The following is a 26,524-nucleotide window of genomic DNA, read 5'->3' on the forward strand; positions in this document are numbered from 1 at the left end:
ACCTTGTATTTATCTTTTAGGTTATTCAATTTTTTCTTTGCCTGTTTGGCAGTTATGGCCAAACCAGAAGTGGAACAAAATGCCTATAGGCAAAACAAAACCATAAAGATTTACATGATTCCACTTCAATAACGTATTCATTTTTATGGATGAAGACTGTCCAAATCTAGCTCCAAACCTTCAGACATGCAGGGAATTATACAAGCACTCAAAATGAATACTCACTCCCATCAACTTTTGGAGGAATTGCGCCTCCCGGTGAAAAGCCTTTCGTTGGCCGCCCGCCACTCTATCAAGGCCCGAGTTTCCTCAGCAGTCCCTTGATAAAAAATAATGCTTAATTTAAGTTGATGAAAAATAATACAATTATAAAAGAATTTGTAAAAAATTTTTAAATAAAGACAAGCAAACTATTTGGTTAAAATGACAAGAGCACTCTAAAATAAGGTTTGCATTTGATATAAGTATCGTTAGGCAAACGTTAGTTAGGAAACTTTTCCCTCAGGCAAAACAATTGCCCATTAGATATACCCAAAGCAAAATATATCAAATGTTTATCCACTACAGAATCAACACAGGCAGCCCCATATTTTACAAAATGTTACAGGGCCTAGCTACTTTTTAGGAGGACTTGCCGAGGGTTAGGCTACTTTTCAACTCGTAACGAAATAGTCTGAGCAAATTTTCAAAATTCGACGGTAGCTTTGAAGTTTAAACAACATTCTGGCATCAAAACTCTTAGAACTACGTTACATTTTGTGATAAAACAACAATAGTATTTCGAAATGTATAACTTACAGTTGTGAGTTTTCTCCTCCGCCATTGATGCTAACCTGGTTCGAGCTGAATTCTGGGTTATGGCCCGTATCAAGTCCGCACAAGTCACCTCTCCATGCATCCTCGGTAAAAGGAGCGGAGCAAGAACACATCCGGGGATTTGAACTGGACTTGGCTAGATGTGAACTTTGAAAAGGGAAACAGTACTTGGGCAGCGACTGATGACATTTCACAAGTCCACAAGTAACGTTACAGACAAGTACGCACAACATGGCCGATCAGGCAAGACACCCCCCCCCCCTGGATTTAAGCCAAAACGTGATTGGTTGAAGCGATAACGTGCTACGATTGGTCAGCTCAATGTGGCCGTTATTTGATTGGCTTGAGTAAACGGTGGGTGGAGTCCACTTATTTGTGGATTTATCTGCACGTCGACGCTAGAAGTGTTTCAAATCCACAAATGCACAGGAACCGATCCACAAATGCGTGCAGTGATTTACAAATGCACAGACAGCGGTTCACAAATAAATACCAGGTAGAGTTGTGTTTGTGACATTAAACACATTTGTAAATATATATATTTTTATTTGCAAATCTCATTTTATTTATTTGTGAGTTTTATATTTTTTTGTGAAACTCTGTACATTTATTTGTGAATTTGATATATTTTTGTGAATCTTGTTACATTTATTTGTGGATCATAATCTATTTATTTGGAATAAAGCAACAATTTTCACCCCATACGATAACGCCTCACTGAAGCCATATCATAGGCCTAATGTAACCCATATTGACTTGAGAGAAATATTAAACACAAGACGTATTTTACGGCTGTTTGGAAATCTATCTCACCAAATATCCCTCGACACTGAACTTGAAACATAAAACCCAAAGGTCTGCCTGTCTGTCTGTTTAGATGTCTGTCTGTCTGCCTGTGTTACATTAATGTCTCTTTACCTAACTTTGTCTCCCTTTACAGCATACATTTCCAGCTGGTTGCAAGGACTTCTGTGGCAAGTTTGTTTTATTACTTCCATGCTCTATGTCTTTGTTGAACTATCCAAAATTTGGTTTTGGGCTGTTTAGAATTTATTGTTCACAAATCTGTCATTTGCAAGTTTCTCTCTGTTTATGTTTTAGGTTGAAGATGGCCCAGAGAGGTAAGCCTTACAGTTGCTAATCTAGAAGCATTAGGCAAGAGTGTCTGAGAACGATGGTATGATCTGCAACACTTTTTTTTATTATTACTGACTATCTATTTCTTTCTTTGTTGTTATTCAACAAGTGAGAACTCCCATTAATGGGAATCAAAAGGAAACCCTGAAATCATTTTTTAAGGATGGAATGACACGAGTTGGTTCAGAATTAATACCAAGAGCTGCATCAGCTACTGGTTTGGACACCAGTGTTGTAGAAATAAGGTTTACTTTTGTGCCACACTAACAAACAACATGTCAAATAAATATATAATTCTGCTGCACTGCTTCTATAAATGAAGTGTTTTGTTAACATTCGGTTTAATTGGTGTAATACCCTTTCGCTATTTTTTGTTTTTCAGAACTGGATCGGTAATTACAAAAGATCACAAATGACTAATGCTTCGTCTGAACCCCAGCCAAAGTTCACATTAGAAAGCTGTCGCCTTACAATCTTTTTTGTAGGGACATATTCAAAAACAAAGGTGAGAAACAAAATTTAAAGACTGTTTATTTTATTGACTTTTTATTTTTTATACTAAATTGTTTTTCATACATGGTGGCCTTGTTGACATAAGGTTTATGAGTGTCATGAAACAGATTTTCATGATAGTATTTGGCAAGTACTTCACACACAAATTGCATTCATCAGTTTAAGAATGCTGAGTGTACTGAAAAGAATCATCAGGTCATCTACTTCACTCGTTATCTTGTTTTTACAGAGTTGTTACAGATAAATGGTTTTCACAACCCCAGTGCTGATTGTCGTTGTATGAATTTACTTTAAAAAGGAGATGCTAGAGGGCGTGGTTATGACTTCGAGCTGAGTGCACGTCTTTTTGTGAGCTCCTGGCGTTATTCGCTAAAAATCCTTTACATTATCCGTCTTTTTGTTTGTACAAGTTTAATTCATCTCACTAACTCTCTAAGGTGAGCTAAGAATCGAAATGCCGTCAAAAAAATTGAAAATAAAGCACAAATCGGACTCTTCGCCACTGAGGGAACAAGATGACGAGTGGGATGCTAATAGTGTGGCTAGCTCAACAGGTAACGCTTGCAGCGCTCCCCTAACTGAAGAAATCTGTACCAACACTGGCCAGAATTTAGATGTGATTCAAAAGTTGGACATGATGAGAAGTGACTTTGCTACAAAAATTGATGGCGTTCTTAACGCTATTCATGATGTTAAAAAGGATGTAAGGGACTTCTCGGGGCGCATGGATATGGCCGAAGAACGTATTAGCAACGTGGAAGATACAGTTAATACGGAGAGAGGCAAGATGGAGGCGGTAGTTAAACGTCTGGCGTTTCTTTCTCACAAAAGCTAGATGACCTTGAAAACCGCTCTCGGTTTTCTGAAAACCGTTTTCTTATCGAACCTAAGACTGGTTAATCTTCCCGAAAAAGTGGAAAATCCTGATGCGGTCCCCCTCTTGGAGAGATGGCTACCTGAGGTGTTGGGCCCAGAGTCCTTCTCCACTCCGCCGGTCATCGAGAGAGCACACAGATTACCGGGTCGTTCACAACCCGGTCGATCATCTCTTCCAAGAGTGCTGATAGTGAAGTTCTTGAATTTTCAAGATAAAGTCAGAGTGATGCGAGCCGCCAGGATTAAAATCTTTATTATTCTATATTCTTTATTTATTATAGGATTATATATTCTTTATATAAGCACTTGGTTTGGTTTAACCGTTCCCTTGTTTACATTGGAACGGTGCGGGTACATAACTATATCCCACGGTGATAAAAGAGGAAGTGGGGGTTGCCAGGCTGTTCAGTTCGGGATAACAGCTAAGTTCTAGTGAACACCTAGTGTTCAGGGCAGTCTGTTTCGCTGTTAATTTGTTTTAATGTTTTGTATACTACCTCCTTATTCTGGATTATCTTTTTGTTAACTTACACATCGAGTGACTATTTCCTATATAGACTACTGTTATGCTGAATAATTTTCTTAAGGTGAAATAAAAATGTTCCAGATAAAGAAGCTTAAATTTACTTCTTGGAATGTAAGGGGTATGATTAAAACAGTTAAACTTAAGCAAGTAATGACGAGGATTAAGCAGCTTGAATCCTCTATAGTATTCCTTCAAGAGACTCATCTGCCTAAAGATGAGCTCCTAAAGATACAAAGAAGATGGCCAGGCCAGGTTTGGGCTTCTTGTTTTTCTTCTCACTCTAGGGGAGTTATGGTGTTGGTCCATAAATCCATACCCTTTCAAGTAAATAAGGAAATTAAAGACAGGGCTGGTAGATATTTGATAATACAAGGAACTTATATGAACAAAATTTTTAATTTGGTTAATATTTATGCCCCAAATGAGGATAATCCTGCATTTTTTGAAAATATTTTCTTATTGATTGCCTCACTATCTGGAACGGTTATAGTAGCAGGTGATTTTAATTGCACACTTGACCCTGAACTTGACCGCTCTTCAGGATTAGATAGCTCTCACTCTCAAGGTAGAAAAAAAATCAGACAAGCTATAAAAGATTTGAATTTGTGTGACCCTTGGAGAACATTGAATCCTTTAAAAAGGGAATACTCATGTTTCTCTTCTTTATCTAAAACCTCCTCTCGTATAGATTATTTCTTAATTTCAGTTTCTTTACTACCTGATATTGAAAGTTGTACATATGATAGTGCGGTTCTGTCTGATCATTCTCCCATTTCATTAATTTATATAGAATCTCAAACAAATAAAGGTCCCCCTAGATGGCGCTTACAGCCTAGATGGCTACAGAACTCTGAATTCATCAAATTTGTTGGTGAAAAAATAGACCTGTATTTTACCATAAACACAGATCAAACATCAGCAGCCCTTAGGTGGGAAGCCTTTAAGGCATTTATTAGGGGCCAAATGATTAGTTATACTAGTTCCAAATGTAATAAAGATAAACAAAAGTTGCTTGAATTAGATATTGAAATAAGAGATTTAGAGAAAATAATAAACATAGATAAATCCGTACAAAGTAAGCAAAAATTATTAGCCTTAAAAGCTGAATACGAGGAACTTTCCACACGAAAAGCTGAAAATAGTATATTAAGACTAAAACAAACCTTTTATGATCAGGGTGAGAAACCCAGTAAACTATTGGCTTGGCAACTTAAGAAATTAACTTCAGAAAGAGCTATTAATCAAATTAGGAATGGGAGGGGAGAGATCACCACAGATCCAGCTGAGATTAATGCTACATTTGTATCATTTTATAAATCTCTATACCAAGCTGAATTTCCTATAAGCATCTCTACTCAAAATGAATTTTTGGATGGGTTGGATATCCCCTCTATTTCTGTAGAGGACAAGCTTGAACTAGATCGGGCGCTGGAGTTAGAAGAGGTTTCTATGGCTATTCTTAAAATGAAGGGCGGTAAAGCGGCGGGTCCAGATGGGCTCCCAATTGATATTTATAAACAATTTAAAGATAAACTAATAGGTCCCTTACTAGATATGTATATAGAAGCTTTTAGGCAAGGATGTCTCCCTACTTCGCTGAGGAGTGCTCTAATCACTCTCATCTTGAAACCCGGAAAGTCGCCAGAAGAATCTGGCTCATATAGGCCAATATCACTTTTAAATACAGATACAAAAATTATTGCTAAAGCTTTGGCAATGAGACTTGAAAAGGTCCTTCCGTTGTTGGTACATTCGGACCAGAATGGCTTTGTTAAGAACCGTCAAGGGTTCCACAATGTTAGAAGGGTGCTCAATCTGGTACATGCCGGGGATGACACCCCTGATACGGCCATCTTGTCGCTCGATGCCGAAAAGGCATTCGACAGACTTGAATGGCCATATTTGATGGAGGTGCTTGCGCGATTTGGTTTGGGTGAAAATTTTCGTAGATGGATGGAAATTATATTAGCTGATTCTACTGCAGAGGTACTTACTAACAACCATGTCTCGCAACCATTTAAATTAAGTCGCGGATCCCGACAAGGTTCACCACTCTCACCTCTACTCTGTTTTATCCATGGAACCACTAGCAATAGCAATTAGAGCACATCCAATAATTTGTGGTTTTCATTCAGGGGCTTTAGAACATCGTATTGCCTTATATGCTGATGATACTATTGTATTTCTATCAAAGCTTGAAAAATCTATACCTTCCCTTTTAAAGCTTATGGGCCTGTTTGGTGAGTTTTCTGGTTTTAAGGTTAATAAGGATAAGTCATCAATTATGTTCCTAAATGAACAAGAGAGAATAAACCCTAAAGTAGTACACCCCTTTGTTAATGCTGTTAGTGGTTTTGAGTATTTAGGAATTAAAATAACCCCCAAAATAAGTTCCCTTAGTTCAGCTAACTATGAACCTTTATTGCTGAAGGTGTCTGAGGAAACTACTAGATGGATGACACTGCCCTTGTCTTTAATCGGAAGAATAAATGTGATTAAGATGAACATATTGCCAAGATTTTTATATATCTTTCAGTTGTTACCACTTGCCCCTCCTGCTTTTTTCCAAAAAGTGAATAAGCTTCTTTCTAATTTTATCTGGAGTAATAGGAAGTCTAGGCTTCGACTTTCTCTTTTGTACCTGCCTTATGACAGGGGAGGGTTACAATTACCAAACTTATTATGGTATTATTGGGCTGCTCAAATGAGGGCTGCAATGTTCTGGTTCTCAAAAGATCCGAATATACCTTGGATACAGGTTGAAGAGTTGACCACAAAAGGCATGACACTTGACAGCTTTATATATTCAGCACCCCTTAAGGAACTAAAAAAGAAAACCGACAATCCATTTGTTAAAAATATAAAATTTCTATATTTTATATTTCTAAATAAAAGACATAAATTTCTTGGAGAGACCCAGTGTTGTCATGTTTTTCTCCAATTTGGGGTAATGAATATTTCAGCCCAGCTAAAAATGACTTTGGTTTTAAATTATGGTTAAATAAGGGTATTGTTAGATTGATGGATCTATATGAAGATAATATATTAATGTCATTTGACAATCTGGTGTCGAAGTTCGATATACCCCGCAAACATTTTTTTAAATACTTGCAGCTTAGAAGTTTTATTTTTTCAAAGTTAAAAAATTCTGTACGACTCTCACTTCATTATCCAAATTGGAAACTCTTTCTACACATGACTGTTTCAGTAAAGGGCGAATTACTCAGTTATACAATATACTGGCACAGAATTATAAGGAAAGTACTGAAAACAAAAGGCAAGCATGGATGCAAGATTTAAATTAAGACCTTTCATTGGATGAGTGGGGTACAATATGTTTGAAAGCGCAAACCCAAACTATAAACACTAGATTGAGACTCTTACAATATAATTGGATAATGAGAACTTATATCACTCCTGTGAGACTAAATAAATTTAACCCTAGTATTCCTGACTTATGTTTTAAATGTAAGAAGTTTCAGGGTACATTTTTTCATTGTGTGTGGGAATGTGAGGAGATAAGGTAATTAATTCAGTATATATCTCAATTTACCTCCTCTCCTATTCCTTTAAACCCTTTAATATGTGTATTGGGTATGTATGAGGATAGTTGCTCTCTGCCCACCAAAGAAAGAAAACTGGTGGATCTGTGTTTGCTACAGGCAAGGCGTTCGATTGCCCTTTGTTGGAAGAGTGTTGGCCATCCATCCCTTGGGCTTTGGCTAAAAAATTTAATAGCCAGTTTGGCCCTTGAAAAGCTTACATATGTAATAAAGGGGAAGTCTTCTGAATTTTATGATATTTGGGAGATATTATTGGAATTTGTTAAAAGAGGTGATCTTGAAGAGGCTATAGATGTGTGAAGTATATATTTAGGAGTGTATACAATATATATATATATTTTTTGTTATGTATGTATGTGCGAATGTATATATGTACATATGTATTTAAAAGACTGCCAGGGTTATAGTGGAGTGGGAGGGGTCTGAATAAGGTATGTTTGAATTGAAATGTATGTTTTGTTATATTTGTTTGTTAAATGTGCTGTAAAATTCAATAAAAAATATGTATAAAACAAAAAGGAGATGCTGACTCTAATGCGTTAAGTTTTCTGTGCATCTATTTTTTCCTCAGGCACAATGAATAATATTAAGGGCAGGTGCGCCACATTGGGGGAAGATGCAAAGCAAAAATACATTCAAGAGGCAGCAGCACTGAGGGCACATGGGCAGGCACAGGACCTAAACTCTGATATGAGGGATGCCCGAATTAAAATGCACCTTAAGAAGCTGAAGTTAGAGGTTTGGAAACCGGATTCATTTGCTAAGCATTAGTGGTATTCTTAAAGTATTAGATGGAAGGATGATCAACAGCAATTGTGGTGTGAGCAGAACATTGTGTTAGACAACTGGATTGTTTATCTCTAGTTTTTATCATAATTTCAAATGAGTACGTTAAAAAAATATTCCAGCTGATTTTTTGTTTACAAGGCTATCAACATCAAATATTCTCACATTGAAGAAATTGTCAAAGACTCATACCACCATCTCAAACTGGAAGCAGCTGAAGAACAAAGTACAAAGTGGTCATAAGATTTCTTAAATTAAAATTTAGTTACCCCTCTGTCTCAGGTTTGATTTACATCCATTTCTGAAACGAAAAACCCAGAGTTTTCCTAAAGCCGAGTATGATTTAAACTAACTGGCTTGACTTTCAAAATATTTGTGTTTTTCCTTTGGTAGATGGAGGCAATTTGTGCTGTGTCTGCCGCATCCATTTTGATGATAAGAAGAATGAAAGAAAGAAGTGGCGTTCATGGTCTCAGTGCACAGTGTGCCAATCATGATCACACCCAGCATGTGGCTTTAAAAAGAACATGTGCCTTCACTGCCAGTGTCAAGACACCATGCAAACACCCTGAAGATGTATCTTGTTACTTGTTTGGGTTGTTTTTACTGTGTTGACAGCCCCCAACCCATCCATACAAACACACACACACACACACAATACATACATATGCTGCAAATTTATTGTAATGACTACACTTCACACGTAAGAAGAAAATTGTGATCTTTTTGTTATTTTCATTCATCCCAATTTTTATTTATTATTGTTGTTTGTTGGCACCATCAATGTGGTCTCCTTTATACAGGACTTATGTGGGGACCAATAAAGTTATATTGTACTGAATTGAGTCTACATACATATATATATATATACATACCTGTTTCATCATTGGTTCAGTAGGGCTGGGTTTTAGCAAGCACCGCACCATAATATTCAAAACAGTGGGTCAGAGTATGATTTCATGTTATGATAAGATGCTTCACATAACTTTACATTTTTCAAAGTTTTGCTGTCACAAGGAGATGCTTGGCAAAAATTATATTGAAAAGATGGTTAGTGGTACTTGTAGTAACTTTGGTATACAGCTGAACACTACAATTTATTTTAAATTTAAATGGTTTCTATAGCATTGCTTACTTCCACAGTGAAGTATTTTCTTCACAATTACTGTTACACTTTTATTTTAATGATAAACATTTAAGAGAAAATGTGAAGGGTATCATTTTATCTGTGTTAAAGATATCAATTGTTTCTCCTTTGATTCAGATAAATAAAGTTTATTGTCAGTTTATGTGAGGGAGGACTGGTGTGTTACACTTTTGTTTGCAGTTGTCTGCCGTGGGTAGACTACATTTCAATTCAAAGTGCTGTCGATCACAATTATATTTATTATATAATTAATTATACATTTAAAATCTGATTAGATAGATGTGTTTACAATACCCCTAAACTCCTCACTGTACTCTCAACTCACTATTTGCAATATCCAATTCTAAGAAAAACACGAATGTTTTAAAAACTACAATTCCCTATAGCTACGCAATGCAGCTTGATACAAATCAAGCACTGCAGTTGTAGTTTATCTGGTTTGCAAATTAGGGTTGGAAATTAGGGTTGTTCTGTTGTTTAGGCTATCTGTTCTAGGCCGGGTTTTCCGATAACGATGTAGCCTAGCCTATCTTAGCTCTTAAAAGCGCTCTCTACGTGCAAGGTTATGAACGTTAGCCGCAATTCCATGCGTGTTTCCCAAAAATGTAGTGCGGGCTACTGAAGTCGTAGAACGCTACTACGTGCTACTTGAGTCACTGTCCATTCGCAAAGTGCTGAACTACTAACCTTATATGGAATCGTATTCTGAACGTTTAGCCTAACAATCGTCATCTGTTGTGTATAATGACATTCTATATAGATAGATCATTGGAGCTAACATTCTATGGTAGAATGTCATTATAGATAGATCATTGGAGCTAACATTCTATGGTAGAACATCATTATATATAGATCATTGGAGCTAACTGACTCTTGCCGTATCCGGTCGGCAAAACAGCAAATTTCAGCGCTGTCTTCTGTTCCTCTTTTAGATAAAAAACCAAGTCCAAATCGTTCATTGTCATTCTATATGATCTTTCAGATTTAGGTCTGGATTCCCATGCTACTATGATGTTGCCAATACGTCAAAAAATAAAATATTTATCAAACGACAGTGCCCCCCCGTCGATGATCCAATGCCCCTCCAGTAGATCTGCTCTGACGCCGACTCTGCACCGAATCAAAAACAACTCGACGTGTTGAAGCGGATCAGCTTTGGATTTGTTTCTGATCATTTCTATTTAGGCCTATGCGTTATTTAAATAATAATAATAATAATAATAATAATAATAATAAATAAATGACCAAATGTTCAAAAAGTTGGCAGAGAGGGGTCATGTTCAGGGAAACAACATAATTGTTGATAGACTATTTTTCGGGGACACGAGTTTAATGCGCAAACCTGCGTGACCATATAGCAACTATTCAGAAATGGAAATTATGAATGCATTAATATTTTGTTTTGAATTTAAGAAAAGTCGATTGAATATTTACAGGTTTGTATCTCGTTATTATTTTCAGAATAGTAAAGTATTTGTAACCAACCATAGTGATCAAATATCGAAGCTATTTATTGTTAAATTTTGTAAGAATTTCTGTAGGCCAAAAACTGCCAAAAACATAACTAAAAAATAGCTAGTAGCCTACATAACTTATTAATTTGTATTATTATTATTATTATTATTATTATTATTATTAGGCTATTGTTATCATCATCATAATCAGCTGGCAAACCATTATGGAGTCTATTTAAAGGGAATGATTGTGGCGGGGAGTTTGGTCAAACCATGGCAGCAACAATAAACTTTATATAACCTGTAAGAGTTGATGAAAGCGTATAATGTGATGCACTTGCCTCAGGTGCCTGCGTTTTGTTGACAGACAAAACACAGATCTCCTCATTCGCCAGCAAAAACCTGTTTACTCCATTTGAGCTTGTTTTTCATATAGCCTCATGTTAAGTGCAAGTGTCCGATACAATACCAACACTGACGACTCAGTGTTGTTTAATTATTGATTTTTTTCCCCTTTTCTTTATTTTTTCCCCATGTGTTTAAGTAGAGTGTGCCATGAAATTGTTTTGTTTGTCAACACCCACAACAGACCATATTGTGTGTATTTGATTGTGTATTTGAAGCTCAACAAACTATGAAAAATAACTCATATAATAGGCTACTCGGGAGGCGGCTTTATACGCGTGAACTTTGGATGTGACTGTGAGGGCACATAATACAGCCTTCGGAGCGCGCGAGTACCATGGCTTAAAATACTTAATGTGTGCAAATTATACATTTTTGTGACAATGCAACAATGACCCGATTAGTCAAGTGACTGTTCTGTCCGCTGTCCCGAGATGCGAGTGAAGTCTTGTGTCGCAGCGTGCTGCAGGTCACTGTGCAGACGAGATGCGCTGATGAGAAGCGCGCGAGAGAGTTCATGGATTCGAAGACTGGTTTCGAATGAATTATTTAATCTTACATTTTGCGTGGATTAATTTTATTATTCAAACCTACAAGCTATGTTGAATAAATGCAGGAATTTTCCTCATTATAAACTTGAAAGCTGCGAGAATTATTAAAACCATGCGGCATAGCTACACAGTCCCCCACCGAAATTTAGGACTCTATTATACAGAGATTTGTAAAATAAAATTCCACAACTTTTTCAAAACGTTTTTAGGCCTGGAAATTGTTGTTTTAAAATTGCAGTGCATTTCCATGTTATTCATGAACATACAGACCCTAAAAGCAACTGAAGCATGCAGTCAATCACTTAAACTGCTGACCAATGTGATTGCGCGAGTGCTCCGTCACCTCTCCCTCCTGTAATCACATGCATCCAGCATCCGTTACCCCGCCATGTTCCGGGACCTCGCAATTTACAAATTAAGCACTGCAGAGTCCCTGTTTCATGTTTGTTAGCCCAGGACATTTTACAAATCCGGACCAAACGATGTTCTACGGCCATTTCCGGAATAAAGAGTAGCCAATCCATGTCACACAGTAAGATTTAGGATTTTGACTATATACATCGCAGTCACAGACCGTGAGCTATACTAATTGTATTTCGCCACTGTGGCCTCAACCCTTCGCCTTCGCTTACTCTGAGCTCGATTGCTATGTCTGAGGTAAACCACGCCCTCCTCATTACCCTACACAGGAAGAAATAAATGTAGGAAGAAATAAATGTAGGAAGAAATATGGAAAAAAATAAATGTACATAAATATGGAAATAAATGTATAAATTTAATTTCGTTTTTTTGCTTTTCTATGTATATTCATTTATATATTTATGTATTTATTCTTATTTACATTTATTTGTATATGTATTTATTTATTTTTAAAATTGGCAGCTTCTGCATTCCATAGTCTGTAGCCATGCTTCAAGTCGAATGCACCTTATAAGAGATGGTGTCTCCCTATGTCCTTAACATAGACTGTATAAAAACAGGTCCTTAACTGCACTCTGTTCCGAGAAACCACGTGATATCATGGAAAAAAACCTCACATGGCTCGTTTGGAATATACTGTTGACTTCGAGCGCCATCTAGTGGAGACTACTAACTACACGAAGGGCTAGAATGTTTGTTTGAGGTATGTGGTTTTTAGTTAATTCACTGTATAATCTGAGATTATTATAACATGCTACATGTGTCACATGACGATGGAGTAGGCCTATTCTAAAACTTTAGTCAATTAAAAGTTCAAGTATCTGGTCAAAATCATACTTGAGTAAAAGTAAAAAAGTACAACATTAAATTGTACTCCAGTATTAAAAAAGTAGAAGTACTTTTCTGACAGATAATACAGAAGAATGATTAAAGTGAGAGAACGAAAAAATCAGTTAGTTCAACAACTAAAATAAAACCCAGCGGAACACCAAAAAATAAAAATAAACTGAAAGGGATTAAAGGTAATCTCCATCACTTCCACCCTCATGCCATCCTATGACTTTCATTTATCAGATGAACACAAACTAAGAGTTTTAGAAAAAAAAATTCTCTTTATATAATGAAAGCTTATGTGTAAATGAGTTTTGAGAGGGATATGCAGGTGGCTGTCTTGAGACCAGTGGAGGTGTCGGTAAGAACAATCCAGTCTAGTCACTTCAAGTACATAGCTTCTTTCTTCATTAGGCATGTATATACACTAGTGTGTGTGTGTGTGTGTGTGTGTGTGGTTTCTAGGAGGAAAAAGGATATGGGATACAATTAGCTACATAATGCCACAATACAAAGCCACAATTCATTTGAAGGATAAACATTTGTACAAGAACTTAGATTGCAGGAAATTAGATAGGTAGCCTACAAACAAAGTCAACACATACATTTTCTCTGCCCCGTAATTAATGAACTGGTCATGCCTATGAATACTCAAATGAACGTATTCTTACAATTACCACAGTAAGCCACATGAACAATATAAGAAATGTTAAACTGTTCAATCTAACAGTAGAAACATATGGAACTTGCATTCAATAACACACACAAGGCAGGAGACACGGCATTTCCAGCAGCAACACACTAGGATAACTCCATGTGGCATGAACAAAAGGAAGAGGCTGTGTATTCAGGTGCTGCCTAATGAAGTCTGTGGCTGATTGAGGCTTATTAATTTAAGGTGTGGTGAACTGCATGGAAATTGAGTGGCAAAGAAAACTGGGACGTGGCAACTGCAGGACAGAGAGAAAAAAACTTCCAAACAGAATGGCACTTTCAAAAATGACACTTCAAAAACTACGTATACACGAAGAGAATATGACAGTAACTCATGCAACCCTTGTTAATGAATCACTGTCTTCTTAAGTGAAACGATAGAAACGAGAAAAATACAAATACCAATATTTTAATCTTGACCGTCATGTTCACTCTGTGTGGTTTCTGAAGGGCTCCTGTTCCCTTGCATTATATGGACTCAAAATCTTTGCTTGTGTTCATGTGAAGAAAGAAAGTCATAAACATCTGGGATGACAGAGGTTCAGTAAATGGTAAGAGAATTTTACATTTTTGGGCGAACTATTTTCTTGGAGAAAATAAATGTGAAGGGGGACAGAAATGACACACACACACACACACACACACACACACACACAAAACATTACGATATAACATTTCTGTAATCTATATTGCCTACTAGTCAACAGTTTTTTAACAGTAATATTTTTAATGTTTTGAAAGAAGTCTCATCTGCTTACCAAGCCAGCATTTATTTGATCCAAAGTACAGCAAAAACAGTAATATTTTGAAATATTTATACTGTTTAAAATAACTGTTTTCTATTTGAATATATTTTAAATGTAATGTATTCATGTGATCAAAGGTGTATTTTCAGCATCATTCCTCCAGTCTTTAGTGTCACATTAATCAGAAATTATTCTTAATATGCTGATTATCAATATTTAAAACAGATGAGTAAATTTTTTTCAGCATTCTTTGATAATTAGAAGGATCCACAGATCAGCATTTATGTGATTTTTTTATAAATTATAGAAATTAATACTTTTATTTAGCAAGGATTCTTTAAATTGATCAAAAGTGATGATAAAGACATCATTTTACAAAAGATTTCTATTTCAGATAAATGCTGCTCTTCTGAACTTTCTATTCATCAAAGAAACCTGAAAAAATTCTACTCTGTTGTTTTCAACATTATCATAATACAAGGTTTTTTGTTTTTTTTTAGCAGCAAATCAGTATATAAGAATTATTTCGGAAGGGCCGTGTGACTGGAGTAATGATGCAAACAATATATATATATTTAAAAATTTCACAGATTTGCAGTACTTGGATCAAATAAATGCAGGCTTGGTGAACAGAAGAGACTTTTTAAAAAAAACATTAACAAGCTTACTGTTCAAAAACTTTTGACTGGTAGTGCAACTTAAATTTTTCTCTAATTTCTAGCTTTTAATTGGCTTAGAAATCTATAACTGCTGGACAATAACAAATAATAATGATTTGTTTATATACTACAAACACTTAATAAGGCAGAATAGTTTATATACTGTAATACACAGCCACTGTTTTGCGTCTCTGAGCAACATGAAAGTGTTTCGTTCCTGAATGAATCAACCGTTTAAATGATTCGGTTCAATCGCAATGACTCACTTATTAACAGTGACTCGCTGCCACTTACTGACGGTATTAATTTCACATTTAAGTTACCTTTCCATTTTCGTTTTATAATTTCTATCAGTTTTCAATGTTTTATGTTTAACTTATCAAAACATTATTTATTCATGTGTAACTGCAGGTTAAAGTATTCCATGTCCCTCAGAGCTGCATTAAACAGTGTGTAAAAACATCTGAATAACACTTCAGATGCTGCTTCTGTTTTCTCTGCATTGCAAAGATCAATTTTGTTGACACTGATTGCATTTGCTTGTTAACAGCCCAGATGCAAGTATTTGACCTAAAAGATGGTGCACACTTTTATAAAAATGGCAGAAAGGTAAAAATAAAAAATTAGGAGTCAACTCAATTAGTCAAAGTGACGTGAAATACAGCCAAGTATGGTGACCCATACTTAGAATGCGTGCTCTGCATTTAACCCATCCAAAGTGCGCCCACACAGCAGTGAACACACACAAACCAAGAACACACACCCAGAGCAGTGGGCATCCATTTATGCTGTGGCGCATAATAGTAAAAAAAAAAAAATCTTAAACTATTTGGATATTTTATTTAAAATATATATTTTTTAGTTATTATAAATATTTTAAAATTGTTTATACAATAAAAATAGTCTCCAAAACAAAACTGCACCCCACTGACTCAATGAGAGTAGCCTCAAGGAGCAGAAGAACTACAGTCCACATGTTTGGACTGAAAAATAGTTAGCATATGAAAATATACACATCTCAAGGCTGAACAGTTTAGCCAACAGATTTTTAGGACAAGGGTAACATCACCAATCAATCACTAGGAGGTTTTCTTAGACTTGACAGATGAAAGTGAACCCAAAATGAAGTCATTACACCTTTCACATATACGCGTAAATGGAACATGTTTTTAAAAATACAATAAATATTTACATATTGCAATAAATAAATACATGAAAATGTAATTAGTGAAGGATGAAATAAAATTAATCAATCAATCAATCAAACAGAAAATTCTAAAAATGAGTTTTAAAGTTGAGTCTAATTCCATTTTTCTTAAACTATTAAGTTATTTGTGTATGAAGAGGCTTTTTTTTAATTCTTCACACAACTTGCTAATGCGAGGATTTAATCAATCATGAGTGAGCAGAATTTATGAAACATTAGGTGGTCATGTCGAAAAAATTCGTTCCAACCTTATGAGCAATGAGCGTAGAGTTGGGTGTTTTCCCATTTTATCAAAAAAATTCACCCCATTTGCCTGCCACAATTATTTACCAAACTTTCCAGCTTCTCTTAATGGTGGCATGCTAACAACTGGTCAATAAATAACATAAAATACTGAGTATGAAAACCTATGTAAAACTATATCAAGAAAGCAGCTTAATAACACTGGACCGGTGACTGGTGAGTCACTGAAAGTTCCTGAAGTGAAACATATAGCATAAATCACAGCCGTCTGAAGCTGAAATGAATTCTATAGATGTTTTCATTTATACTGTTTCCAAGCTATTCTACGTAACAAAAATGAACTGTAGGCCTATATTAAAAATAAACCATAGCCACTGATCATTGAGATATCAACTTTAGATGCTCCAAAAATGCCAGTTTTATTTATTGATTTACTTATTTTTTTAAAGGATCTTACTGGCCTGTTTCTTGCCATTTGCTCATCAGGGCCTCAGAATAAAATCAGGCTGCAGATAAAGATTCAGTTGAATTTGTAAAACAAGCTTTGCCTGAAACACACACTGAACACATAGCTACTGGGAACCTGATGAGTAACTTATCGGTTTTGTTTTTGGAGAAACAAAACACAAATTGCACATGATCTGACGACATTAATTAATATGTAGTTTAATGACACATCATTTAACTGTAAACTGTAGAAACGTCCCCTGAGTTTGTTTGGGTCAGGTCTCCTGTTCCCTGCGCGGCGCTGATAAACATCACTGCGTACAGATCAGATCACAGAAGAAACAGCGCTCAGCCAATCAGCGATCAGATTACTGTCCGCCGTCGAATCAGCGCGTCTCGTGTTGAGCCGTACTTAGATCCAGCGCTGAGTTCCAAGATCCGAGCACGTAAGTTGTTTCTGATTGTCTTTTTATTGATTGTTCATTAACGAGATTTTATTAAAATGATTTTTACGATGTTTTTTTTTTTTTTAAGATTGTGAGGAATATGACATATGTAGTTACAATTCTTGTTCGAGGGTTTAAGGCTTTTAACAAATACGGAAGGAAGCACTACTGCTTGACCGAATTAAAGAGCCACAGTCTCGAGAACAGCAGGCAATCTAACCTCAAATATTACATTTATGACCTATAATATGAAATTATTAATATTATAATGTTAAGTTGTCGTTGGCCTTAGTCATCAATTACATCTGGTTGCTATAGTATTAAATAAAAAGGTAACATTACCATGGTAACTATAGTTACCGCCAAAATACCAGAGTCATTACATTATTATGATCATTACTCATCATATATAGTCAGTCTTGTTTCTTGTTTATTACAGTGGTGACTAATAACATTCAAAACTATCTTAAAGAACATTTTGCTTTTAAGTTTCAATGCTCACCAACATATTTACGATTATTGATATTATTCGGCCATATTATTACATTTATTAACACAATGTCTCTTGCATGTAGAAGTATTATACTGATTGCTATATTTTTCTCTAGGTACAAACAGATTTTGGACTCTCAGTGTGGACTTTGACTGTGTCTCTTGATTATTTTCGATGCTCAGTGCTCAAGTACATACAGAAAACTAAACAAATAAATATTAGATAAATTAATGCATTCTCTTTGGAGTTTGAGATATCAAAATGCCATTGGATATGCATTGCGATTTTAAATATAAATGAAATATAAATGCATCTACTCTGTTGGCTGGGTTATATGATGTCAATATTGCACAAAGAGTGAACTCATAAAGAGTAACTGGTGTGTTTTTTAGGTTTTGGTGTAATTGAGATGCAGGCCTGACCCGTCCACATTGGTTACTCCTTAGCAGATCCTCTCTCCTTCCTTCCGGATGGCCGGAGCAGTGATGGAAAGCATTGTGATCCTTGATGACGATGATGAAGAAGCTTGCACATCTGCATCCACGTCCTATTCTCATGCTACGAACTGCCAGCCGAAAACAGCTGTGAAGAAGCATCTGCCGCCTCCAACACACATCACACAGTCTCCTTTCGCCTCCGCAAAGAAAGATGTGCATGTCCTAAAAGTGGAGAATGAAAAACTCTTTGCAGAAGTATGTTTGTTAACAAATTCTTATGTGTCAGAATATACTGACTACTGACTTCAAAAATAGCTAACAGATATTATGATGTCTGACAAGGTTTTGTTTTTAGGATTTCTGCATGTATTAAAATCTCTTAATTCACATTTTCACAAAAAAAGGCCTGACAAAGTATTAAATTGGAGCAGAAACTCTTCATGAAGTCATATAAATATGGCATGCAGTGCAGAAAATAAATATCTGTTTTCCAATACAATAATCTAAACATCCTTAGATTAAGATGCATGTATTTTTGATGCAAAGTGTAGATATGAAGTCTTGTTTTCTGAGAAATTTTGCAATATTACATTTTTATGCTTGAAAAATGTCAAATATGTCAATGGGGTACAAAAACTTGTTTTCTCTTAGAATTAAGTAGATTGGAATTAAGTCCATTGAAAGATACTTGTTCTTATTTTAATCATAAACACTTCATTTTGATTATTTTTTCAGAAAACAAGACTTCTTATGTAATTTTGCTTCTCAAGTAAATGTATCTTGATTTATGAATCTTTTTGCACTTGAATTACTGATGAAGAACATGACTTTTTTGGAGTATGGTCATAAGATACAGGAGAAGTGATTTCCGTATTCTAGCGGTTGAGAGCAGAGCTATTCAAGCTTTAAACTGTTTACATACACTTTGTTTTGTAAAATGAATTAAAGAAGTAATGGAAATCTAATGGAAAGTTGTCTTTTTGGAGCATTGTAGTACAGTATATGTACATTTGGAGACCATATTAATGCATTGTGTTCCAATCAGTTTATTCCCTAAATTTTTCTTAACTTTAAATTTACCATTAAATCAACAGAAACCATGTTTTTTTTGCTGTTATCATATTAAAAGTATGTTGTATTTCTCCTCCCTTTTCCTGACTTGAATCTAACCCAATGCTGCCGCTTTATTCTGCTCGTCCAGTTTGTGGACCATTGCTCCAAATACTCGCAAGACCATCCCGAGGTCATGACCTATCTCCAGACCAGATACTCTAAGGCCCTGCCGACCTTCCTGACGTCGGTGGAGTTTCGGAACACTGTGGGCCGCTGCCTCACACGAGCCCAGGCCAACACGGGCAAAACCTTTGTCTACATTAATGAACTCTGCACCGTTCTTAAACAGCACACAGCTCGGAAAAGAAGCTCCATACAGTCTGTGCCCTCCCAGACAAAACCTGAGCACACGAGCAATGGCACAAGTGTAAATGAGGAGGCACAGGTTAAAGAAGAAGAGGAAAAACAAGAGGCGGATAAGGAAACCAAGAAAACTAAAAGGGCTTCAAGGAGACAGGTATCAGAGCAGTCCATCATAACTCAGAGATACACTGAATTTATATGATGATTTGACAGTGGTCTTGAATTTTTATATGAACATTATTAGATTTTAAAAGCTTTGGTTCCAGTAACTTTCCATAAGGATGGAAATTATTAGTAAGTTATCTATTGGGATTTAAGAAAATTCAGTAGATTTTTGATGCTCTGTATAATGTTTAAAGTGGGGTGTGGGATATTCATATTTGAAAAAGCAATGACTTTTGGCCATAAAAGTGTTACATTTAAAAAACAAAGTAATAAAGTAAAATTCACAGAAAATTAACTGGTAATGTTTTGCCAGGATATTTTTTTTTACACATTTCCATTAATCATAAAACACAACACAAAGAAGTGCAAAATACAGGTTAAACACTAACATTTTTTTTTCACAGCATATAAGTAGGCTTCCACAGAATATATCAAGGCTTACAAATATCTGTTTGTGCTAGATCTGTACCAAAAGGTTTATTTGTTGATGTTAAAGATATTTTTTTTGCATAAAATTGTTTGGAATTTACTTCTTTAAAATGCTACTGTTGTGCTTTGTACTTGTAGACATTTTGACTGAATATTTATTCCTGTGTATTGTAATTTGTGTGCGTCTCATGTTCTGTTTCAGATCGCATACCTGGAAAACCTGTTGAAGGTGTATAATGAGGAGATCCAGCGGCTCCAGGAGCGAGAGCTGAGTATCGATGATCTGGAGAAGGAGGACTCCAGTTATATTCAGGAGCACAAGCTCAAACGCAAGGTACGTCTCTTCATTCCTGATTCAGATCAATTAAATAGAAAGTTCCAGAAAAGTCTTTGTACCTAGTTTTCAATAAGTAGTCCATTATGGACAAAGTTCTTGAAGTTACGCTGTGTTGTCATATTAAATGGAATAATTTTGATACAATCAACTGACTTTGAAGTAATGAGATTTTATCAGGTGATATAAGTTGTTGTTTGTGGTCTCAGATGATGAAGATCTATGAGAAACTGTGTGAGCTGAAGGACTGCGACACGCTGACGGGTCGAGTGATCGAGCAGAAGATTCCCTACGGTGGGACACGCTACCCAGAGATCAACAAAAAGGTGCTTCTTCTGCTTGTGAACTCTCTTTCCTCAAGATGAGTTCTCTGCATTCTCATAAATAAAGCTTCCTAGTTTCCCCACTCCTCTAACCTCAAGACTATGATATTAGCTTTGATCAGAAATGGATTGTAAACTTAAAATGAAATAGCATCAGAAACAACCAGAGCTTATTTAATAAGACATCTGATGTTTATCTTACATTTATTTAAATTCTTAACGAAGGGAAGTCGTGGCCTAATGGTTAGAGAGTCGGACTCGCAATCGAAAGGTTGTGAGTTCGAGTCCCGGGCCGGCAGGAATTGTGGGTGGGGGGAGTGCATGTACAGTTCTCTCTCCACCTTCAATACCACGACTTAGGTGCCCTTGAGCAAGGCACTGAACCCCCAACTGCTCCCCGGGCGCTGCAGCATAAATGGCTACCCACTGCTCCTGGTGTGTGCTCACAGTGTGTGTGTGTGTGTTCACTGCTCTGTGTGTGTGCACTTCGGATGGGTTAAATGCAGAGCATGAATTCTGAGTATGGGTCACCATACTTGGCTGAATGTCACGTCACTCACTTTTTAACAAAATTAAAAATACACCCTAATAATGGAATTGAAATCTAAAGGGTGAATATTAAAGAGATAGTTCACCCAAAAATAAAAATGTTTTCATTTACTCATCCTCATGTCGTTCCAAACCTGTGTGAGTTTCTTTCTTGTGTAATTGTGATATTTTGAAGAATGCTGGTAATCAAACAGTTGATGGTCTCTGTTGACTTCCATAGTATTTCTTTCCCTACTTTGGAAGTCTATGGGGACCAACAACTGATTGGTTCTTTAAAATTCTTCATAATATGTTCTTTTATGTTCAACACAAAAAGAAACTAAAAAATATATATTTTTGGGTGAAGTATCACTTTAAGAAAAGAATGAATAACTTATCATTTTTCTTTCTTTTCTTTTTGTCTTTACTTTTGTCTTTTATCTTTGGTCTGTAGATTGAACGCTACATTAACAGTCCAGAAGCTCTTCACAATCCACCAGACTACACAGATATCCTGAAGGTGGTTCAGCGTGCCAACGAACGCTACAAACTCATGCTCACCCGCAAACAGATCATTCAAATCGCTCAAGATGCCTTCAGAGAGACGGGCAACAAACTACAGGAGAGACGGCATCTCGACATGGTCTACAACTTCGGCTCCCACCTCACAGATTCCTTCAAACCTAGTAACTCAATTCAGTTACTCTCTAATTCAGCTAGAGAACACGATCAAGTCATATGATTTACTTTCACTAACGATGTCTGCACATTTCTGGGTTGATGTAATGTTTACTGATTGTAAGTGAATTTCTGTGTTTCCTTTAGCGTTGGACCCTGCTCTCACTGATCCAGCTCTGAATCGCAAGCTCCGCTCAAACAGAGACGTGGCTCTCAGCAGCCTGGAGGAGGTGATCACCAAATACGCTACTAAACAGGAAGACATCGAGGTAGAGGAGATGAGGAAGAGACAAGAGAGAGACAGACTGAAAAAAGAGGTGAAGAACCAAATAGATTCTAATATGTTTGTTTTGTTCAATAATTAATTTCAGCTTCATGTATTTGGTTTTTCTCCAGTAGAACCTGAAATGTCTTCAGTTATAGAATCAAACCAAAATGTGAAATACTTAATGTATTTAAATACATACATACAGAAAATAATTATGATTATATTTCATAGTAATCAAAATAAAAGATTGTTAAAAAAAATCTCGTTTTTGATGCAAAAGATACTGATGAAAGATATGATTTATAAGTAAGATATATTGCTGGCCAATGATTAATCATGCATCCAAAATAAAAGTTTTTATGCACATTATAATATTTGTGTGTACTGAGTATATGTATGTGTAAATTATATGAATATAACTATATAAAATATTTTCAAAATAAGTGCTGTATGTGTCTTTATATATACATTATAAATATACACTGTACACACACATATGAACAAAAACTTTTTTTTGGGAGGTGATTAATTGTTGCCCAGCACTAGTAAGATATAAACAAAAATGTAAAATATTATTATATTCTATTGTAATTAATACATTAAATAATCTTTTAAAATATTTAAAAATGCAAATTTATAATACAAATAATAAATAATAAAATTAACTTTTTAATTGATGTTAATAATGCTGTTATTATATTACATAATTACTTCATTTAAAATGTAAATAAAATATATTCCTATTTCTGCGTTGTCCAAAATAAAGCCAGAATCTCCTTGAAACCACGAGCAGTCTTGAATCTGTTTGTCCTTCCGTCACATTTACAGGCACTTAATGGACAGCAGAGTGACAGCAAAGAAAAAGAGAAAGAGAAAGAGGAGGAACATGAAGAAAAAGAAAAAGAAGAGGAAGAAGAAGAGGAGGAGGAGGAAGATGAAGAAGAAGAAGAGGAAGATTCCTCTGATCCTGACATTGAAGAGGAGATCCAGGCCAGTCGAGAACAAGCTGGTCCAGGTAAGACGTGCAGAAATCATCTTCATCTCCTTCCTTCATGTTGCTGTGACATTTCCTGCAGAGAAAACCCATTTCTCCTTTTCTGATGTGTTTCAGATGACGATGAAGAGGATGTTGAAGAGGAGCAGCTGAACAACAGTGACAATGATCAGCCGATAGATGAGAGCTCTCCTCTGTCAATCAAATCATCGGTGCAGGACACAGAGGAGGATCCGGGCGATGACGACCAGCGCTCTCCGGCCAGCAGCACACACGAGACAGGACCTGGGGAAACAGACACAAACGGCAGACCTGCCAAACAAAGCCCTCTGTTCACAGAGACTCTGGATCCGATGCCTACCGACGAGACAGAACCTATCTCCTGGATTGACATTAAGAGCACCACTTCCTGCACTGAGACGGTCTCCACCAATCAGCACACACCGTCGACCCCTGTGAGATCAGCCACCTGCAGTCCTCTACCTCAAACAAGCCCTCTGCTGATCGACGAGATGGGCAACTACAAGAAGAGGAAACGATCCTCGCCTGAAAAACAGACCGCTGCCTTCAATGGGACCTGCACACGGGACAGGTAAAGCTGAACCAATCATGTGTGATTGATGTTAGAGCTTAAATGAATCACAACACATGTGTGGTGGGGGTTTATATGATCGTATCTCTGAGGGGAAATCACTCTCTTTAGAGAGAATCTATAGCTGCTGTCTGTGTTAGGAGGAGACATGTCAAGATTTTCACTGAATACTGGTTTTCTGCTTTTGTGTTCTGGAGGACAAGCTTGCTTCATGCTGTTGTGTTTTTCTCAGTGATATTCCTCTAGATATGGGTGTGATCTGCTGTCCTGAGGAAGAAGATTTAACCAGGACGAGGAGTTCGGCTCAGGTCACGGTCCGAAGCTCACGAGACACACCTCCGCCCAAGAAAAATAAGGTCTGCTTTGAGCCGGCATTGAAACACTGCAGTAAATGCATTTGAATTTCTGCTGAATTGCTTTTGCATGTTATTATTATTACACCATTTCTGTAGCATAAAGGCTGATTTTAACTGCTCAGATATTTTAGCATGTCTTTATTCCATTGCAACTTTCTCAGTCACAGCAGTAAATTCACTGCATTGTTTTCATTGTTCATTAATATAGGACTATATTATTATTAATATTTTGAATTCATTTTTTATTTTTGTTTTGTCTTACATTTTAGTTTTTTTTAATAGTTCTCTATGTTTTAGTACTACAGCTTTACAGTAAAATGTGAATTGTTGGCTTGGCAACTTACAGAAATATTGACTAAAATTATGGAGGTAGATAAAACATGCAAAAAACAAGAACCAAACATAGAGAAAAGAACGCTTTTTAATTTTTTCCAAAATCTAATAAATAAATAAAACATTAAAAACCAACAACTAGAGGAATATTGCTGTGAATCAGTTTATGGATCAGCTTTATTAATTTATTTATTATATTTATTAATAGTATAAATATTTTAGCATGATTGTATTCCATAACAACCCTATCAGTCATCTTAATAAAATTATCACTGTGTTAATTTGGTAACATTAATACAGTCTTGTGTTATTTATTAATAATCAAATTTAGTAAGATTATTATTTTATTTTCCTAAATTTATTCGTTAAAGTTTTAGTAATTTTGCTGGTTTTATTAGTTGCTATTGTTTTATGTCAGTTTCATTTCAATATTTATTTTCAGTTTTAATAATTTTAGTAGTCAACTTTAAGCAAAAATGAGAAATGTTGGTTGGTGACCTGCTGAAATATTTACTCAAAGTATTACAAAGTTGTTGTTTTCATTTGGTGTCAATGAATGTGTTTTTGAAACAGTTTTAGTTCCTGTGAGTGAGCAGTACACACAGCACTATTGGCTCATTATAGAAAGCACTGACTCCTGTTATTCCTGTGTTCACAGGTGAACGTGGCGACTCAGTGTGACCCGGAGGAAGTGATCGTTCTGTCTGATTCAGATTGAGTCACAGGGTACAGAGCTGGCATCAGTCAGCGTCCTGCTCCGTTAGTGCCTGCCAGTGTGAACAGAGAACAAAAAACATTATTTTACTTCGGACTGGTTCAGTCAGGGTTTCAACCACGCAATGCCACGGTTTACTTTTTATACAAGGGAAAATGGCACGCTGTTATCCATTCAGGCTTTTTAGAGGTATTTTGGTATATTGTATATGGGACTTGCCTCTAAACATTCTTACTCCGAGGGTTTATCTTGTATTGTATTTATGATTTTAGTTTGAGGGTTTAGATGCAATCCTCATCTGTGCCAAGAGTCATGAGGGGAAGAGAATTTCTCTTCTCAGCTCAATAAATGCTCCGTTTTGTGTAGTGTTTGACTTACATGTTGATAACTTTATACGGTGCACTGTGGATTTTTTCACTGTGGAATTAATTTTCCACATAAATTATGAGCTTCTTTACATGCTCCAATTTACAAACATTGGAAACTTTGTTTTCAGATCTTAACAAAATAGTTCACCCAAAAATAAAAATACAGAGATTAATTCCACCTTTTTGTGTGTGCAATACAGAAAAAAATACCAGTATATGGATTAAAAAGGACTTGAGGGTAAACATTAAGAGAGTTTTTATTTTTGTGTGAACTGTCCCTTTTACTGGCCTCAGGTGACTAAGCACAAGAGTTGAGTGCCCTCCTGCACTTGACTTTGTTATTGAAATGATTTCTGTAAACTGCTGATGATTGATCTATTAAATTGATCAGTATTGTCATATTTAAAATGGTTTTTAATTACTCTGCTTAACTAATTGAGGATTTAATTGGCATGATAAAAGGTGCATCAAAAGAATGGTAACCATATAAAATCTGTTGTAAAAAGTTATATTTACATTTATATTAATAACCAGGACAATATGGTGCTTAAACAATCCATTTTCCATTTAAATATATGTTTACATATGTATATATATATATATATATA

At 35.9% G+C, this 26,524-nt stretch overlaps 1 protein-coding gene and 1 long non-coding RNA gene across 6 annotated transcripts; both read left to right on the forward strand.

The window, feature by feature from the left end:
- The first annotated feature begins 1,755 nt into the window (after positions 1-1,755).
- LOC132144626 (uncharacterized) lies at positions 1,756-8,530 on the forward strand. Of its 2 annotated transcripts, none has more exons than XR_009434365.1 (3): positions 1,756-2,198; positions 2,336-2,458; positions 8,003-8,530. It is a non-coding gene; the product is annotated as an uncharacterized LOC132144626 (long non-coding RNA). The 2 variants fall into 2 exon arrangements; XR_009434366.1 differs by having other exon boundaries at positions 1,756-1,993; positions 2,063-2,458.
- Positions 8,531-17,348: 8,818 nt separating this feature from the next.
- Positions 17,349-26,337, forward strand: LOC132145019 (death domain-associated protein 6-like). 4 transcript variants are annotated; one of them, XM_059555696.1, is made up of 11 exons: positions 17,349-17,487; positions 18,373-18,672; positions 19,619-19,987; positions 20,630-20,761; positions 20,971-21,087; positions 22,067-22,298; positions 22,438-22,607; positions 23,387-23,573; positions 23,670-24,144; positions 24,377-24,500; positions 25,492-26,337. In XM_059555696.1, the coding sequence occupies exons 2-11, from the start codon at positions 18,451-18,453 to the stop codon at positions 25,549-25,551; spliced, it is 2,088 nt and encodes a 695-aa protein (XP_059411679.1). In that variant the 5' UTR covers positions 17,349-17,487; positions 18,373-18,450; the 3' UTR covers positions 25,552-26,337. The 4 variants fall into 4 exon arrangements, with proteins under 4 accessions (XP_059411679.1, XP_059411681.1, XP_059411680.1 ...); XM_059555698.1 differs by having other exon boundaries at positions 17,363-17,487; positions 18,427-18,672; XM_059555697.1 differs by lacking the exon at positions 17,349-17,487 and adding an exon at positions 17,534-17,819.
- The last annotated feature ends 187 nt before the right edge of the window (positions 26,338-26,524 follow it).

The sequence above is a fragment of the Carassius carassius genome, chromosome 8 (assembly GCF_963082965.1).
Source record: "Carassius carassius chromosome 8, fCarCar2.1, whole genome shotgun sequence".
Taxonomy (NCBI): Eukaryota; Metazoa; Chordata; class Actinopteri; order Cypriniformes; family Cyprinidae; genus Carassius; species Carassius carassius.

What these genes read in the sequence shown, in the direction of transcription:
- LOC132145019 (XM_059555696.1), top strand. Translation starts at nt 18,451, where the DNA reads ATGGCCGGAGCAGTGATGGAAAGCATTGTGATCCTTGATGACGATGAT. An exon ending in ATGAAAAACTCTTTGCAGAA is followed by an intron (nt 18,673 to 19,618) that starts GTATGTTTGTTA and finishes CTGCTCGTCCAG; the next exon opens with TTTGTGGACCATTGCTCCAA. An exon ending in AGCACAAGCTCAAACGCAAG is followed by an intron (nt 20,762 to 20,970) that starts GTACGTCTCTTC and finishes TTGTGGTCTCAG; the next exon opens with ATGATGAAGATCTATGAGAA.